The following is a 19,393-nucleotide window of genomic DNA, read 5'->3' as shown; positions in this document are numbered from 1 at the left end:
AATTTATTTAATATTTGTACATGATAGGCCTTAATTGGTTATATGTCCTAACCATAATATTGACAATATAATATGTTATCTTCTTTTTCTGTTCCCATGTAGCCTTCAGCTCCTGCTTCTTGCAGACCAAGGCTATCTTGATTTATCCCTTTTTATTTATAAAATCTGAGACTTGCTGTCTACTAGTCTGTACAAGCTAAAACTGACATTTTAAACCTACAATTCTTATTGCTAAAACATTAAACAAGATGGCTGCTGCATCAGACACAGATTTTCTTACTTTAAAGAGAAAAGGGTAGGCCTTATCCTCTCTAGGCCTGAGGCCATTTGACAAAGACGGCCTTCTGCAACTCACACAACTAATTTATATATTCTCAATTATTTATATATACTCTTAATTGCAATAAAAGTAATAATGAAATTAGAGATGAGCGGGTTCAGATCTTAGAGATCCGAACCCACCCGAATTTTGAGATCCAGGACGAGAACTGAACATGCATTCGGTTCCTCCACTGGCCCCGGATCTCAATCCAAGACAAAACCATAGAGACGAAATCTCGTGGCTCATGAGCTTTCGTCTCTATGATCTATGTAGTATATAGGGACCACGCGGCAGATGCCATTTCACTCCGGCTGTGGAGACTGAGCAGGGAGGGTGGGTAGTGTAGGGATGGGAGAGGTGCTGGTGCTGTGCTGTCTGCTGTGTCCTGGGCTGGTGCTGATCCATTCTGGGCTGGTGCTGTCTGCTGTGTCCATCTGGGCTGTTGCTAATCCATCTGGGCTTGTGCTGTGCTGTCTGTTGTGTCCATCTGGGCTTTTGCTGATCCATCTGGGCTGGTGCTGTGTTGTCTGGTGCTAGTGCTGTATGCTGTGTACTAGGCTGGTGCTGATCCATTCTGGGCTGGTGCTGTGCTGTCTGCTGTGTCCATCTGGGCTGTTGCTGATCCATCTGGGCTGGTGCTGTGTTGTCTGCTGCATCCATCTGGGCCCAAGTTCTGGACCAAAAAAAAAAATATATATATATATATATATATATAGTCAATTTATTTTCTGTGTGTGTGTGCATGTTAAGCTTAGCCGCAGAAGATACAGCAAGTTGCAACCTACTGCTGCCCGACTCCAGTCATCATCAATCGGTGCTCCGGGCCCAAGTTCTATATATAAATATATATATTGTCTAGAATATGCACTAAGAAAAGAAACATTTGCTATAGGTGAAGAGAAAATTGAGTTCATTAAAGACTCTATAGAATTCATATTGATGAACAACTATTTTTGGTTCAATGGACAATACTACATCCAGAAGAAAGGTACCGCCATGGGTAGTCGAGTCGCACTGGCGTACGCCAATTTATTCATGGCCTGGTGGGAGGATCAAATTGTATGGAAGAATAATCCCTTTTTAGATAACATAATTATGTGGATTAGGTTCATAGATGATATCTTTTTTATTTGGAATGGAGAAGAGGGGGATCTTAACAATTTTTGTAATATTCTTAATAATAATGATTTTAATATTAAATTAACTTTTAATATTAATAAGAGAGAAGTGAATTTTTTAGATTTAATAATTTATAAAATAGATGATAGAGTCGCTACTAAAAATTATAATAAACCTACAGATAGCAACTCATATATAAGTACAAACAGCCATCATCACCCTAGATGGCTTAACAATATCCCCAGAGGCCAGATACAGAGAATAAGAAGGAACTGTACTAGGGTTGATGTGTTTAATGAACAGGTTGGGAATATGCGTAGGAAGTTTGTTCAGAAGGGATATGAGGCTACAAATATAGATAATACCATTGAAAATATGAGAACAGTCCCACAGAGTGACCTGTTACACTACAGAAATGCTGATGAAAAGAACAAAAACCCCATACTCCCGTTTATTACTACTTTTAATAATCAATATAGAGCCATAGAACACATCATAAAAAAGAATTGGTATCTTTTACAACAGGACCCTATCCTAAAAGAAATCATACCCCAGACTCCTATATTTACATATAGGAGGGCCCCAAACATAAATAATAAATTAGTTAAAAGTGCAGTACCAGAAAAAAGAACTGGTTGCATTAGGACAACAGGTTTCCACAGGTGTGGTTCATGCTTGGTGTGTACTACACATACTAATCAGACCACTAACATGGAGACATTTGAATCTAGTTCAAATAAAAAATCGTTCAAAATTCAGGAGTTCATGACGTGCAATAGTATTAACTGCATTTATGTTATTGAATGCACATGTGGCCTACAATATATAGGCAAAACATCGAGAAAATTACGTGAAAGATGGGCCGAACATCTACGCAACATCAAGAGGGGTGTGACCAATCATGCCCTCTCCAAACACTTCCAGGAGATACACCAGAGCTCTGTGAAAGGCATTAGACATATTATAGGTGTGAAAAAGGTAGAGGGCAATTGGCGCACTAAGGGCACAGATATCTTTTTAGCCAAAGCAGAAATGAGATTAATATATGAGGCCAAAACATTGGAACCTTATGGCCTGAACGCAGACTTCGAACTGAAATGGTTCTTATGAGACTTCTCTATTACATTCTGTTTTATCTTTTTTATCACCTTATCTCTATGTTTTATGACTTTTTACTCAACCCATCTTATTCAATATGTTTTATGTAGTATTTATCTAACGGTATATCTTATCTATGATCTTAGACTATTTTTATGGGATCTCCTTTTAATTGTACATATATATTTGTATCTTTTGTGGACCCACTGAGTATTTAGTATTAGTATAGGTGCACTGAGATTTTATATTGGATACCTTAGACCTAAATGTAGGATCCAATTATTATATATGGAACTTTAAATTATACAAAGAACGAATGATACATATGTACATAGGAAATATCAACATCTTTGGTATATGTTTGTTTAGTAGTAAAATCGGGACCTTATAAATGTACATATATACTAGATGGGACCAGGTGATGCAGTCCAAATAGGTATAACATACAGTTTCTATGGGAACTGGAAGCCATATGATGCGCTTTACAGGGTGGAACGTATCAGAGGGAAACACCTGTAATACTAGCGCTATTGGGCCGACACATACGCCATATGTACACGCCCACCCACGTGATGCGTTCCAGATGGGTGGAACGCATCATGAAACCACAAGTCCCGGCTGCTAAACAGGAAGTCAGGTGATGCGCTCCACGAGGTGGAGCGCACCACGAGGAAGCGCTACTGACATATAGGACTAGACAGAGCTGTCCAAACTTACAGGGAATACGGAGTAAGTGTGAATTATTTTAAAGAGGCAATTTGTGTATGTTGCAGCATTTATTTATTTTTTAGAGCCACACCCATGATTTGGAGGTTGGGCATATTGGTATGACTATATAAGTTCTGGTTATTTTATTCATCATACACCTTGATAAAGACCTGATTGAGGGGTTGAAACGCGTTGGTGTTTTCTTTGATGGTGACTGCTGACTGAGAAGTACCTACATTGGGAAAGGTAGTGCTCTATAGGGGGAGCGAAATACCCCCATATGTTCAACATTGTACCTTTCTTAAAAGGTCTATAACGGTACGTGGCCATCTGTTTTATTTGTATAATTTCAATAAATGTTTATGGTTTTACGCTATGTTGGCATCCCTTCTTTTATATCTTCTATATATTGAGACTGAGAACCTATAAGAAGGGAAGGAGAGCCATAGAGAGGAACCACTACAGTAAGGAGTGAAATAACCAGACACTTTGGAAGAATACAAACACTTTGGAGTACCACTATCCATAAAGACTGAGTATTTTTGGAACTTTCATATATTTATATTTGTTAAAAAAGAAGACTTTTTGCTTTTTGTTTATTGAGACGAACTACATATTGTTTATAATCTACTATTTGACCACATAACACTGGTACAATCCCTGATTCTTGGAGCGCTTGAGACTCTGTTTGCTTTTTGTTATTTGTTAGTAATTCGTGAAAATTACCATTCTGTCTTGAGCTGCCCAGGGTGGCGTGGATCGCATTTGTTTTTCATCTGCTTTATTTTCCTATATATTGTCTTTGTTTGTCTAATATTTGTCTGTGTGCGCACGACTGCACGTGTGTGAATTTTGTAATTGCACCTTGGCTACACTATTGGTGCTTGTGACACTGCTTCAAGACCTCAGAAAATATGGAGGGCTGTCACATGACAGGAGAGCAAGGCCAAGAACCACATTTTGTAGCTGCTGCCAGCAGTGCAAGGCCGTCAACTTCCTCATCCTCTATGAAGGCCCATGCTCAAGGGCTTAAGTCACGCTATCAATATGGTAAAGCTTCTTTTACTGAAGTTAAGAAAAATAAATTGAAAGGAAATTTGCCTTTAGATAAACAAAAAATTGGCAATATGCCATTCACTACACAAAGTGGAAAGGAAAGGATAAGGCTTTGGCCTTTCTTTAGGAAGACTGCTGGCTCTGATTCTGATAGCTCTTCTGCTTGTAGTAGTAGTGGTAGTGGTACCATTAAAATATTAAAAGTTGTTAAGATGAGTAAGACAGCTCCGGAAAAACCAACTGTGTGCCCTGAGAAATCAAAATCACAAATCCCCGAGGAGAGGGCAAGTGTGTCCATGGTCGCCATGTGTGAGCCAGACCTAAATACTAGTGTACTGGAGGATCCTCCAAGTTCGAACATTTGTGTGCCCTTAAATGTGGGGAAGGGCAGTCAACATCTTGCAGACGTAGTCATTGAGGATGCTTCTGTGGAATTGCACATGGAGGAGGAGGATATTTTGGTAGTTGAAGGTGTTAAGGATGATGAGGATGTTGATGATGAAGATGTTGGTGATGAGGATACTGATGCCGAGGATGTCCTTTGTGTAAGTAAGGCAACAGCTGTTGCCCATGGATTGAAAAAGCCAAAGCCCATTGTTGTCATGCCGAGGCAAAAGACAAAAAAATACACTTCTCACGTTTGGAATTATTTACACCCCAATCCGGACAACAGTTGTCAAGCCATATGTGACTGTTGCAAAGCAAAAGTGAGTAGAGGGAGGAACCTAAACCATCTAGGAACCTCCTCCTTGTTACGTCACTTGGAGCGCATTCATCAAATATCAAAAGTGTATGTCGCCAAGTTCCAAAACTCAAAACGTAGCAAGTCAAGTGTCACCTACCTGCTCCCTCTCTGTGGGATCCAAGCGCCTTTGATCTCCAACACCAACACCTGCATCATCAACATCCTCATTCGTCATCGGGAGTAGTCCTGCTGCATCCAATGTTGTTATTCGAAGCATGATTGACTCCTCTCCTATCCGTGATTCCTCAGAAGGATCATTGATGACTACGCCTGTTGCTGCTGCTGCTGTTACTGTGAGTGGATCTTCATCCCAGAAGGGGACCAGGAGGAAGACTACTTGTAGCATATCCTCCAAAAAAACAATTAACTGTCAAACAATCGTTTGCAAGGGCAAACAAGTATGACAGCAATAACCCAGTTGCACAGCGGATTACTGACGCCATAACAGCTATGCTGGTATTAGATGTGCGTCCAGTATCCACCATTACTGCAGTGGGTTTTCAACAGTTAATTCAAGTCCTGTTTCCTCGCTACCAGATCCCTTCTAGATTCCACATTGCTAGAACAGCAATTCCAAGTCTGTACAAGGACATTTAAAAAAAACCTTATTAAATGTCCTCATAAATGCCATTGTACCACTGAAATGTGGACAAGTGGGACAGGGCAAACTAAGGATTACATAACTGTGACAGCCCACTGGGTAGGTGTATTGCCTACAACAGCAACATCTACCAAAAGACAGCTGATACAGAAGCAGGCTACTCTTTGTATAACTGGTTTCACTAAGAGGCATACCGCTGAGAACCTCTTAGAAAAACTAAGGGAAATCATTGCTAAATGGCTTACCCCACTTGGACTCTCCTTGGGATTTGTGATTTTGGACAATGCCACCAATATTGTGAGAGCATTACATGTGGGCGAATTCCAACACGTCCCATGTTTTGCTCACACAATTAATTTGGTGGTGCAACATTTTTAAAAAATTGACAGGAGCGTGCAGGAGATGCCCTCGGTTGCCCGCAAAATATCCAGACATTTTAGACATTCGGCAAACGCTTGTCGAAGATTGCATGACCAGCAGGTACTGTTGAATTTGCCCTGCCATCAGCTGAAGCAGGAGGTAGTAACTTGGTGGAATTCTACCCTCTATATGCTTCAGCGGATGGAGGAACAGCAAAAGGCCATCCAGGGCTATACAAAGGCCTATGACATAGGCCGTGGAGGGGGAATGCACCTTACTCAAGAGCAGTGGAGAATAATTTCCGTGTTGTGTAAGGTTCTCAAACCCTTTGAACTTGCCATACGTGAAGTTAGTTCAGACACTGCCAGTTTGAGTCAGGTCATTCCCCTCATCAGACCTTTGCAAAAACAGCTGGAGAAACTGAAGGAGGAGCTGAAATGGAGCGATTGCGCAAAGTATGTTGGACTTGTGGATCAAGCCCTTGATTCACCTCACCAGGATAAAAGAGTCGTCAATCTATTGAAATCTGAAAAATATATTTTGGCGACCATTCTGGATCCTAGGTTTAAGTCCTACCTTGTGAGTTTTTTTCCAACAGACCGAAATCTAAAACTATGCAAAGAGCTGTTGGTAAAAAAAATGTCAGCTGTAGCCGCAAGTGAAACGCCATCATCTACTCCTTCAGTTTCTGCAGCTGCCAGGAAAAAACTCAATTTTCCTTACAGAATCCCTGCTGGTCATGCAGATCGTTCACCAAAAAATGACATCTGGTCGGGCCTGAGAGAACTGCCTACTAGTGACATGTCTTCTACTGTGACTATGTGTGATGCAGTCTCCATTCACAGAATGGTGGAGGACTATTTCAGAGATAACATCCTAATAGGCATGTCAGACAGTCCCTTTCAGTACTGGCAGGAAAAAGAGGCAATTTGGAGTCCCATACACAAACTGGCTTTGCATTACTTAAGTTGCCCACCCTCCAGTGTGTACTCCGAAAGAGTTTTCAGTGCAGCTGGCAACCTTGTCAGTGATCGGCGTAGGTTACTTCCTCAAAATGTGGAAAAGATAATGTTCATTAAAATAATTATAAATTCCACAAGGAGGACCTCTACCAACAATTACATAAAAAAATTACAGAGGCGCCTATGGTGGATTCCAGCGGGGACTAATTAATATTGCGTGAAGAGGATGTACACACTGATGGGGAGGACGAGGACAACTTGTAATGTAAAGCCAATTTGTGTATGGGATCATTTTAATTTCCATGTCCAATGCACATTGGCAGCTTGTTTTATGGGGGTCCAAACAAACCAATCATTTCAGCTACAATTGGCAGTCCTTGTCGCTGAAATGATTGGTTTGTTAACTGTGAATGTCCTGTTTCGTATACAACATAAGGGTGGGTGGGAGGGCCCAAGGACTATTCCATCTTGCACCTTTTTCCTTTCCATTATGTGCTGGTTGGGGCATTGCTGCCTGACATTTTAAATTAATGTTATGGTTGGTTTAGGAACCAATGATTTATTTTTACATTAATTTATTATCAATTTTACAGCCAGGGGCTGTACCAATGAATTGCTTTTTATTAATTATTCAGCCAGGGGCTGCACCCAATGAATTGTTTTTTAATACATTTATTATCATTTTAACAGCAAGGGGCTGCACCAATTAATTTATTTTTATTAATTATTCAGCCAGGGGCTGCACCCAATGAATTTTTTACTTTTTCAATTAAATTATTATTAATTATTCAGCCCGGGGCTGCACCAATGAATTGTTTTTTAATTAATTTATTATCAATTTTACAGCCAGGGGCTGCACCAACTATCAATTCTTCAATCCTCAAGGGTATCCCAACCATCATCTTTGCACAGTCCCCAACTCTATTAATAAGTATAGACAGCAGACCAGTGACTGCAGTATCGAACAGACAGCATCCTAGTGATCACCATACAGTACAGAGAGTAGACCGTTGACTGCCATATCGCACAGACAGTTTAGCTGTGATCAAAATATTGCATATATATATATATATATATATATATATATATATATATATATATATATATATATATATATATATACACATACTGTATAGAGCCAGAGAGGGGAGGGGGCATGGACACTAATGTATGCACGGTTGCAATTTTTTTGCAAAGTTGCAGCAGCGGTAATATGTACATGTTAGTTTTAGCCTTCTCCTTGTACACTGGTGTGCACCAGACAGTGGAAACCCTGAGACACCCACTTTCAATGCCAATGGTCAGTGCAAACCTGTAACGCTGCAGCATGTCTTCCATGGCATTCTAACAGCTTGTCGCTTTACACACTGACTCCCTCTGGGGGGGAGAAATATCAAACCTTTAGATGCACCATCGGTGCAACATTATACTCCCCATCGAATCTTGCACCTGCCATGAGTATAACATACTGTGTGAGCGGATGTGCATCTTTGGATGCAGCCGCTGTCAGCAACATAGCGACACACTTCATGGATCCAAATTCGCTCTACGTCTCCGTGCAGCAACAATCGGTATACATGTGCACTGCGACTCGGATACGTGCGCGGTACTTATAACAACGGCCAACTGTGCTCAAAACAGCATAGCATGACACTGACTCAGGCCCACAGATCTGATAGCCCTTTGCCAATGATGCAGTCTACATAATGAAACAACGCCATCCTCCTATCGTTATCGCCACCTAAGGATGGGGACGGCGCATGAACCTATGTTCATTTAAATCTCAAAATGCTTTTTGTTTAAACAGAGCATTTTTTCCAAAGATAAAGATTTATATATAATTATATATATATAGAAAGATGAAGGCGTCGTCATCAGGATAATATATATAGAAAAACACTGACCTTATATAACCTCCACCTTCACCGTGGGTATCGCCGGACAGCGGCATACCCGGTAGTCGCAGAAATATGACGTCATTCGCAGGGGACCGCTTCCAGGACAGTACAATGCATATGTATCAACAATGTAATACAGAAAAGCTATGTACATAAAAAAAAGCACTATAGATCACAGCAATGCGATATATACGCTTTATATTTATCTTGTTTTTATGAATTGTTTTTCTGTTCTTCTTTGTTTTGTTTGTTTTTCTTGTTGAAAGTGAAACTGGACGCCCCAAATCAGGGTTCTGCAAAGGCTGTTTACGCAAATGCATCCAGGACCGACTAGAGAAGCCGTAAGGCTCTTATTACAATATCGCTGGCAAAAATAAATGCAGTTATACAACATCATCTATCACTACGGGAAAATGGCGCTAGAAAATCTTTGTTATCACTTCATAGTAAATAGTCCCGTTAATGATAAATCCTACAATTGTGTATCCACTCTGCCATGACACTGCAGGCAGAGTTTTCTCTCTAAATATTGGCAGTGCAACCTGTGATATCATGGGGGTAAATTGAACACACCACATTTGGGGGAATATTTATCACAATCCGCATTTTATTATGCAAATCTGATGTGATGATTATGCCCAAACTCGTCGTGATAAAAAGAATATTTCCACAAGCATTTACCAATGTTGGAGGCGCTGGGAACCGGGCCGGTGCAACCTTTTGGCTGCTGCCTAGGGCGCAGTACCTATTTCCTCGGCAGTTTGTCAATGCTCAGTAGAAAAATCACCAGAAATATGTCCGCCGCGCCATTTTCCTGGAGGCCTGTGCATGCGCAGTACACTCTGTCACTGCGCCAGTGTCTACTCACTAATGCGCTGCCTTGCTGCCGGCTAGAGAGGAGGGGGCCCAGACAGAGACCGGGTATCCTCCGAAAAAGTCTGATCTTGGGGAATTCATTTAAGAAATATTCCCCTTACTCACCTACAGTAGGTCACATAAATGCAAGTCACAGACATTTTTCTCACTACTGTATATTGTCATAGTTACATATTCCATATTCATATTCTAGTATCACAAAATATGTATATATGCACTTTTAATAATATTTTATAGTGGCTGTTTTGGGGTGACAAAAGTACTCCAGCTGATGTGTTAATAATATAGTAGCATACCTCCCAACATGACCCTCTCCAGGAGGGACACAATGCTCTGGTCCTGGTCTTCCCTGGTAATGTATGATTGGTGGAGGCTCCAGAGGTGGGGCTGCAGTACAGTCCAATATTCAAATAGGGGAGTCACACCAACTGCCAGTGAGTCCCAGCCAGTGATACCTGGCAGTAGTTGAAATGACAGTTGCTGTGACTCCCCTATTTGACTTTTGAACTGCGCTGCAGCCCCGCCTCTTACCAGGGAAGTCCAGGACCAGAGCATTGTGTCCCTCCTGGAGAGGGTCATGTTGGGGGGTATGTAGTAGAACAATTTGGAATAATGAGCATTAATAATATATCAGAGGTGTATTGCACAATGTATTGGGTTTCCCAACTCCCACTGGCTGTCAGTCCTCCTCCACCAGGACCCTCCCATCGGCACTTGGCTGTGCAATAGCATCCATCTCAGAATTAGGGATCTAGTTACTAAGCAGTGTTAGGAGATAGAGTGAAAAGTGATAAGACAGTGATAAGGTGCCAGCCAATCAGCTCCCAACTGTCATTTTGCAAACACAGCCTGCGAGATGGCAGTTGGGAGCTGATTGGCTGGCACCTTATCACTTTTCACTCTACCTCCTAACATTGCTTAGTAACTAGACCCCTTAGACCCTTTGTACGTGTGTGATACCAATGAACCAGTTATAGTCACAGCACTGTGAGAGGCTTTTCTGTGATGCAAATAAGGCGCAAAATGTAAAGAAAAGTACGGTATGCTACTACTCTCAGAAGCAGCGGGCGTCTCCCGCCATATGGCATACAGACAACCAGCAAGTGAGGACACATCTGAACTGGTATTTCAGTCGTATCTCTTGCACCCAAAGTCAGCAATGCGGTCAAACCCCTGAAAATGCTGTTTTCGTGGCTCGACTGCATCTCTCATATGCACCAAGCTCTGGAGTGCGATACATTCCGGAGTTTGGACCCGGTGGGTAACGCCATCATTATATGGTGTTACCCAATAGGCTTTTATATTCGCAAAGGGCTGTGAGGGGGATCCAATGGGATCCCTCCCAGCACCCCCCATGGTGCGCGTCATTCTGCGCATATGCAAAATGGCACCAAAGGGGCTTCTGAGTCATAAACCCGGAAGTCTCTCTTTCGCAATGGACAGCTCTTATCGGGAGAGCTGTCCTTTGCGTTTTTCTTACTGCATGCCGGCGTAATTAACTGTGATGATGTCACCGTCTAGTGCGCTCTCAGGGCCTGATTCAGCAAAGATCGCAGTTGCAAAGAAGCACGCAATCGGTCTATTAATTTGCATTGCGCATGCATCGCAGCTCGCGTGTGCGAACTAGCAATTGCGATGGGAAATGCGTTGGCAGAGGCTACGCAGACCCCCGAGCACAGTGATTGACAGGAAGTGCCGTTTGTGGGTGGTGATGGGGGTGTGGGGGGTGTCAGTCGAACGCAGGCGTGCCAGTGCGTTGGGACGGAGTTGCAGGGACGTGCATAAATTATCCATTGCAATACCACACGCAGCCTGAGGCCTCATAGCGTGCGCTGAAGTTACCAATTCATGAGTGAGGTCTGACCTGCTTTTCCTGTGCGTATGGGTCCGATGTTACTCGATGTTACCGATTATTTTGCTATGTTGCCCAAGTATACGGATGTGTGTAAGGGGAAGTGGGTATCCTTATGGTAAGCTGTGATCGCAATGCGATTGCAAACATTTGCATTTCACCGCTGATATTAGCAACTGCGGTGCATGCGTTCTCAGGGCCGCCATCAGGGGGGGACCGCCGGGCCTCAAGTCCCGGGCCCGGAGGAAAGAGATAGAGAGTGGGGCCCGGGTTGCAGCGGTGCTACACACACTGGCAGACAGGGGATGCAAGGTGAGTTCATAGAACAACATACATTCAACGCCTGCGGCCACGAACCAGCCTGCGATCGCGGAACGGTAGCCAATCAGGAGCGGCTGCTCCTGATTGGCTGCTGTTCCGGGAGCTGTGATTGGCTCGCGGCCGGCTTTTGAAATGCCGTCAGAGCTGTTTAGAAGCTCTACTGGACCGATGCTCCTGGCTGCCGTTGCAGCACCGCTGCCACCCGGGCCCCCATCTCTGAAAAGCAGTCAACGCTAAATGTACCTGGCTGGCTGCACCAGCGCAGCCAGCTGAAAAGACCATGAAAAACAGGTACTCCCTCACCTTGCCATGTACTCTCCCCCCTGTTGCAGCCAGCCGTCCCTGTCCACCCGCTGTTTCAGACAGCCTTCTCTGCCTTGCCCCCCCCTCCTCTATTACAGCCTTTGCTGCCCTGTGCTTTCTCCCTAGACAGCCAGCCTTCCCTATACCTCCCTAGTCAGCAAGTCTTCTACCCACTAGTTAAGCCAGCCCTCCCTGTCCCCCCAGTCAGACAGCCTTCCCTGTCTCCCTCATTATCAGCCAGCCTTCCCTGCCCTGTGCCTCCCCCCCTAGTTCAGTCAGCCTTCCATGCCTCCCTAGTCAGCCAGCCTTCTCTGCCCAGTCCCCCCCCAGTCCAGTCAGCCTTTTCTGCCCTGTGCCTCCCACCCTAGTCCAGCCAGCCTTCCCTGTGCCCCCTAGTCAGCCAGCCTTCCATACACTGTGAATCCCCCCCCATCCAGCCAGCCTTCCCTGTCCTGTGTTCTACCCTTCTTCTAGCTTTTTCTGTAGATTCAGCCTTTTCAGTGCAATATATATATATTAGCATGTCATTCTAACACCAACCACAGCGCAAAGTCTGTGAATTCTTAAAGTCACCAATTGATCCCCTCAGTGTAGCTCCGCCAACCTCTGCCCCCCTCCACCCCCGGGGGGCCCTGCCTATCTTGTCAGTACCGGGCCCCGAAATTTCTGATGGCAGCCCTGTGCGTTCTAGCAGAATAGCGATCCTTGTTGAATCAGGCCCTCAGTCTATCACTGACTGTGGATAACTGTATCATGGGACTCCGGGTCTCATTCAGACCCTCTTGCAAGCGCCGATGCGCTCACAAGCGGGCCGATGTTTGGCTGTGCGCACGCGCAGCGGCCGCACTGCGCGTGCGCAAGCCCCGTACTGAGAGAGAAATTCTCTCACTCCGAGGCTCACTACAAAAGGGGCGGCTGTAGATGTTGATCGACAGCTCGCCCCGTTTTGTAGGCGGGACGGGGGGTGGCTTCACAAACGGAGGCGTTCCCAGTGATGTCAGTGGGAGAGCTTCCGGCTCTATTAGAGCCGAAAGCTCTCTGGGGCTTGCGGCAGACGAGACCCTACCACAAGGGTCTCGTCGCAAGCCCTAAAGGTCGCGATGGTCTGGACCATCGCGACCATCATCCTGGTCGCTCTTTAAAGCTGTGGGTGGTAACCCACAGCCTAGCGAGCGGCCAGAAGGCCAGATCAGAAAATGGAAGCGGCCGCCCTCATTCAGAGCGAGCACTCGCATTTTGCGGCGGCTCTGAATGAGTTCCTCCATGTATTCTACGGCCAGCTGGGAGAGGCTGGATAATGTGACCGGAAGCGAGATGGTAAGTATTATCCCACTGCCCTCAGGCCAATCCACATTGTGTTTTGAATCCCGTAATACCTGGGATTTAATGATTATAATCCCGGTTATTTTTAGGACTCAAAAACATCCGGTATTGGCTTCCCTAATCCTGAGTGCCAAACATCCAAAAACTTTCCAAATTGGCCACTCAGGAAGACGTATAGCTTAATAATCAGGTAGCTTATTTTGCATATTAAATGAAGTAATATGAATTTATGATGACATATTAACAACGTAATAGTGTGTAACTGTGACTAAAGTAGCAAAATGCACAGTAAGTAATTTAATTTGTGACCAATATATTTATCTTCCCTAAGATGATGAAGAGTCGGGAGGAGATGTGAGGATGGCTTTCCAGTGCTTCACCAAGTTTCACATGGACAATATAAAAGTTTTTTGTAATGCTACCAACATACCTTCAGACCACAGAGAGCCGATTTGTTTCAAACTATGGTAAGTATGCACCAAGGATCTAGTTATGATCCCGGCGGTCGGGATGCCGGCCCTCAGAATACCGCTGCCAACATCCTGACTGCAGTCATAATCCCGGTGCCAGAAACCCGACCTCCGGCATCCCGATGGTAAGTATTAGGACTCGGGAGAGTGTGGGGTTTAGGTTTAGGCATTAGGGGGAGGGTTAGGGTTAAATAATTTATGCAATAAAAACGGCTCTGGAGTCTCAGAACAGGCGACCATTCTGCCCGACCACAGGGCTACTCAGAAGGCAGATTATCGAAGGTGCTGGGTGTTTGTATGCGGTCACTTGGACTTGCGATGCCGCCTATAAGCATTTTAATACATATCCCAGCAGCTGCGACATTTGCGTATTTTCGTACAGCAGCTGCGTTCAAAGACACAGCAGCGTCGGCATTAGCGCACATCCCAGAATCAGGCCCTATATCCGTAAACGCATCTTTTCCCCACACTGCATATGTTGGGAATTGTGCAAACATGCCCTTACTGTACTTAGCATGTCCCGATCCTGCTCAGTTTGGGAATTGCGCAAACATGCCCTTACTGTACTTAGCGCGCCCCCATTCTGCTCCATTTGGGAATTGCGCAAACATGCCCTTACTGTACTTAGCATGTCCCGATCCTGCTCAGTTTGGGAATTGCGCAAACATGCCCTTACTGTACTTAGCGTGCCCCCATTCTGCTCCGTTTGGGAATTGCGCAAACATGCCCTTACTGTACCTGGCGCGCCCCCATCCTGCCCGTTCAGCCCAAGGAAGGTATAAGTGGCAGAATTACGCATATCTGCATGGGCGCACATGTGCAGCGTAAATACACCCAAGATACACTCCGCCTACTCTCTGCATCATCCCCAATGTGTTCACTTATGGAACACAAAAAAACTTCTAATAATATTTATACTGTATGATGTGATAATGTGCATAATTGGGACTTTAGACACTTGGGATGGGATGCCATACATACAGGCAATTATCACTTACATAACGGCGATAATATCGCTGTTATGTACGTAGAAATCTCCAAGGACAGTTCTCCAAGTAAGAGCTGTCCTTTGCGATAGAGGGATTTCCGGGTTTGTGACCCAGAATAACGCGCACGCTGCAGGGGAGCTGGAAAGGATCTGATTGTATCCCTCTCATGGGGGATGGCGATAAAGAAGACCATAGGCTTCTATTGAGTAACGCCATCTTTAGATGGTGTTACACACCGAGTCCAAACTCCAGAATGTATCTCATCCTGGAGTTTGGTACATAGGAGAAATGACCCATTAGGCATACCTCCCAACCGACCTGAGGGCCTGATGCCAACACTTACACAATGCCAATATTAATGATGATTTCAGCGATTTTTAGCCATTGTGCATGTATAAAAGCTGTACTGCGCGCCCGCAGTGATTGGTTTGTGATTACGCTCTCACAGAGGATTCACTCACAAAGTGAAGTAACAGGTGGTGGCTAAGGAAACACAGGCGTGTCTGACCGGTCTAACGCCGTTGGTGGCGTGTATAAATTAGCCATTGCAATCTCCTTCACAGCACGAGAGCTCTCAGCATATCAGGAGAGACTCAGGGTGGGAAACACCGAAGCCAGTAATGCGGTCAAACCCTGCATTTCTCATATGCACTAAGCACCGGAATGCAATACATTTCGGGGCTTGGCAATGGTGGGCAACGCCATCTTTAGGTGGCTTGTCCAATAGAAGCCTATGGGCTTTTCTTTGCAGAGTGATTTGAAAGAGATCCAATCGGATCCCTCCCAGCAACCCCTGCGGCAGGTGTGTCATTCTGCACATGCGCAGAATGACACCAGAGGGAATTCTGGGTTATAGACCCCTCACTCGCAAAAGACAGCTCTTACAGAGAGAGCTGTCCTTTATGTTTATTGGCGTAATTATCGCCGACATGCAAGCAAAGAATGGCGGGATTTATTGCATGCAAATTGCGATGCGTCATGAATTCCGCCCACTGCGTGTGAGACAGGTCGGACTTCACTCAGAAGCTGAATGGCTGCCCGATCAGCGTCGATTCTCCTGTTGTTTACGCTGATGCGCATATGAGAAGGCAGCAGTGGGCATTCCCATGCTCAGGTAAGCTTTGGAAGACATTAGCATATTTTCGCAATAGCGATACGCAAGACATCGCAGTTGCAAATGCATTAGCGTACAGTAAATTTCGGGATCAGGCCCTGAATTCGGGTCTGACAGTCTCGATCTCATGGGGACTGTTTAGCTGTCCCGCCATCATGACTTTTGTCCCGATTTTGCGGAGGTTTGGGAGATATGGCACCACTGCACATCATACAGGCAGGTGCCTCCATGGCGTCCGGCTTATAAAAACGTTTTCTGTGAAAAAAAAACACCTGACGGGTTCAGACCAGATTGCCGTGGCCGCCACCCCGTGCTGATTTTGTAACCTCCTAATGTTGGGAGGAATGCTTCAAAAATGGTCCAAAACAGAAACCACTCAGGACAGCGTTAATACTGATTCACACAATTAACTTTAATAATACTCATGCCTGTACCTGATGGAAACTACTGGAGGGAGATTCACTAAAGCGTGCAAATCACCCTCATCGCATGCAGCATTCAGAGCCAAGCCGCAAATTTACTGCTCACACCCGCCAGGCTCACTTGTTTAAAATTAAAAATAATGAAGACAAAACCCTTCCTTACGTCCCTGAGCTCAAGCTACTCAGTATTGGGCCCGGTAAAAATCTTCTTCTCTTCTTGGTCCAATGTAATTTAATGCATAGAAATAAATTCATATGGGAAATGAAAAGAATTTTTTAAACCGCTTAATTAAGGAGCGGCCATTTGAAAATTCAGTCAATTACAGGTTAGAAGTCCCTAATTCAGCACGGATGGCAAATGGGATCGCAGCTGCGTAATCGCACGCAATGAAGCTACGGAATTATGCTAATGCCTGCCACAGCTCAGCCAGCATAGAGACCCCCACTACTGCATTCTTCTGCAGGTCTGACCCTACGCCGAAACTCCAAGTCTCGTGGCACACAGTGAGTACATACTCAGGGCCTCAATCAGACTCGCGAGCGAGCGCATAGCGCTCGCAAGCGGGTCGATGTTTCCCCACTGCGCATGTGCCACCTTCAGCGTGCGCATGCGCAAGCCCCAGCGAGCAATGGCAGCTCCATCGCTCCGGGGCTCACTACAAGATTTGTGGGCGGCCCTACTGACATCACTCGTGATGTCAGTAGTGGACTTCCTTCCTGCTCTACCGCAGGGTCTCACCGCAAGCCCGATGATCGCGATAATCGCGACCATCGCCAGGCCCCTCGCACAAGCTGTGGGTGGTCACCCACAGCTGTGCGAGCGGCCTGGAGGCCAGAAAAAAAAGAGCGCCCTGATTCAGAGCCTCTGAATCAGGCCCTCAGGCTGCATATGCCATCGCAGTGGCCAATTTATGCACGCCCTGGAAACGCCGTTCAAACGGACAGACACATCTGCTTTTAACCGACTACTCCCCCGTCACCACCCCCAAACGCTGACAGCCTGTCAGTCACTCTGCCATGGGTTCCTATGTGCGTACGTCATCGCAGTGCAATTGCAGCGCATGCAGTGGCAAACCCAGGATTTTTAAGGCGGGTTTCTAATATATATATATATATATATATATATATATATATATATATATATATATATATATATTAGGGATGAGCGGGTTCGGTTCCCTGAGAACCGAACCCACCCGAACTTCGGGGATCCGGGGCGATCCGAGCCCAAGCTCGGATCTCCCTGTCTGCCCCGGATCCCTCTCCCGAGGCAAAACCTCGAGATCTGCTGTCGGATCTCGAGGTTTTGCCTCGAGCGGCCATTTAAAAAAAAATGCCTTTGCCTTTAATGGGCAAAGTGCTGATTGGCTGACAGAGCCGTCTGTCACGGCTCTCAGCCAATCAGCATTATGGTGCTCATTTGCATGTAGCACGGACTCGTGAGATCCGTGCTACATGCATCTGTGTGATTGACAGTGACACAGAGCACAGATGGGTCAGTGAGACCCGTCTGTGCTGCTGTGTATTTCAATGACACAGATGCACGCACGGACCAGGAGATCCGTGCTACTTGCATCTGTGTCATTGACACAGAGCACTAACGGATCCGTGAGACCCGTCTGTGCTGCTGTGGTAAATAAAAAAAAAAAAAACCTGTGTAAAAAGAGAAAAAAATGGCGTCCTCCCCCCCAAAAAAAGAGCAACCAGCCCCGGGCATTAGTGACCCAGTGCTGGGTGTGCTTAAATACAGGGGACAAATGACATAGGGGTCCCCTGTACTTAAACACAACCAGCACCGGGCTAGTCAGAACCAGAGCTGGTTGCCAAAATACGGGGGACAAACGACGTAGGGGTCCCCCGTATTCTGCGCAACCAGCTCTGGGCTCTGATCCGGTCCTGGTTCTGGAAATACAGGGGAAAAAAATGAGTAGGGTTCCCCTGTATGTTCCAGAACCAGCACTGGACTTTTTCTAGCGGGGGGCTGATGCCACAGCCAGGGGAGCCCTTTCACCGGGCCCCCCAGCCGCAGCATCAGCCCTGACCGCTAGTCAGCCCAGGCCGGGGATCCCTGGAGAGCTGGGGACCCCCCCAATAAAGGGGTCACCCTCTCCAGGGCACCCCAGGCCCAGGCTGATAGCCCGGGGCTATCCCCGCCACCCCTGGTGGCGGTGGGTGGCGGGTTGATTGTGTGGTGTGGTGTAAATAAAGAATATCAAACATTGTCTTTACAAGTAGAACTGCAAGTCCCAGCAAGCCTGCCCCGCATGCTGGTACTTGGAGAACCACAAGTACCAGCATGCAGGGCATTAAGGGCCCACTAGTACCTGTAGTTCACCTGTAAAAAAATGTTTAAAAAAAACACAGGACACACACACCGTGACAGTATAAGTTTATTAAACATACATACACACACACACACACACACACATGTACACATACTCACCTATGTAACCCTGTAGCATCGGTCCACTTGTCCGGTAAAGTATCCATAGGGGACCTGTGAAAAAAAACATACTCACCATCTCCTATGCGAGGTTCTGTCCTCTTCGTTCCAAAGTAGGCATCCCCGGACTTGGCAAAAAAAAAAAAACGAAAACGCGATCCACGAACTTAGTACCGTTCTATAGAACGGTACTTCCCGAATGAGAGCTTAGCGGCGGGGTATCACCATGGAAACCCCGCTGCTAAGCGTTCATTGGCTGAGAGAGGCCATCTCCCGTCTCTCTCAGCCAATGAACGGCTCCCTCCATTGTAGTCAATGCTGGGAGCCGCAAGGTTATTAAAGTTTACCCTGCGGTTCCCACCATTGACTACAATGGAGGGAGCCGTTCATTGGCTGAGAGACGGGAGATGA

General features: G+C 45.5%; 1 protein-coding gene across 1 annotated transcript in view; it reads left to right on the top strand.

Annotated features, from left to right (window-relative positions):
• The window catches only part of IL7R (interleukin 7 receptor), an 83,300-nt gene that overhangs the window by 33,108 nt on the left and 30,799 nt on the right, over positions 1-19,393 (top strand). Inside the window, exon 2 of the mRNA XM_088447775.1 lies at positions 13,876-14,011. Coding sequence (XP_088303901.1) covers positions 13,876-14,011 — 136 coding nt within the window. The remainder of the gene's footprint in view (positions 1-13,875; positions 14,012-19,393) is intronic.

This window comes from Taudactylus pleione, unplaced genomic scaffold, assembly GCF_031769625.1.
Source record: "Taudactylus pleione unplaced genomic scaffold, aTauple2 ptg000438l, whole genome shotgun sequence".
Taxonomy (NCBI): domain Eukaryota; kingdom Metazoa; phylum Chordata; class Amphibia; order Anura; family Myobatrachidae; genus Taudactylus; species Taudactylus pleione.
The sequence above is the reverse complement of the archived record's forward strand: the minus strand, read 5'-3'. Positions and strand labels throughout refer to the sequence as shown.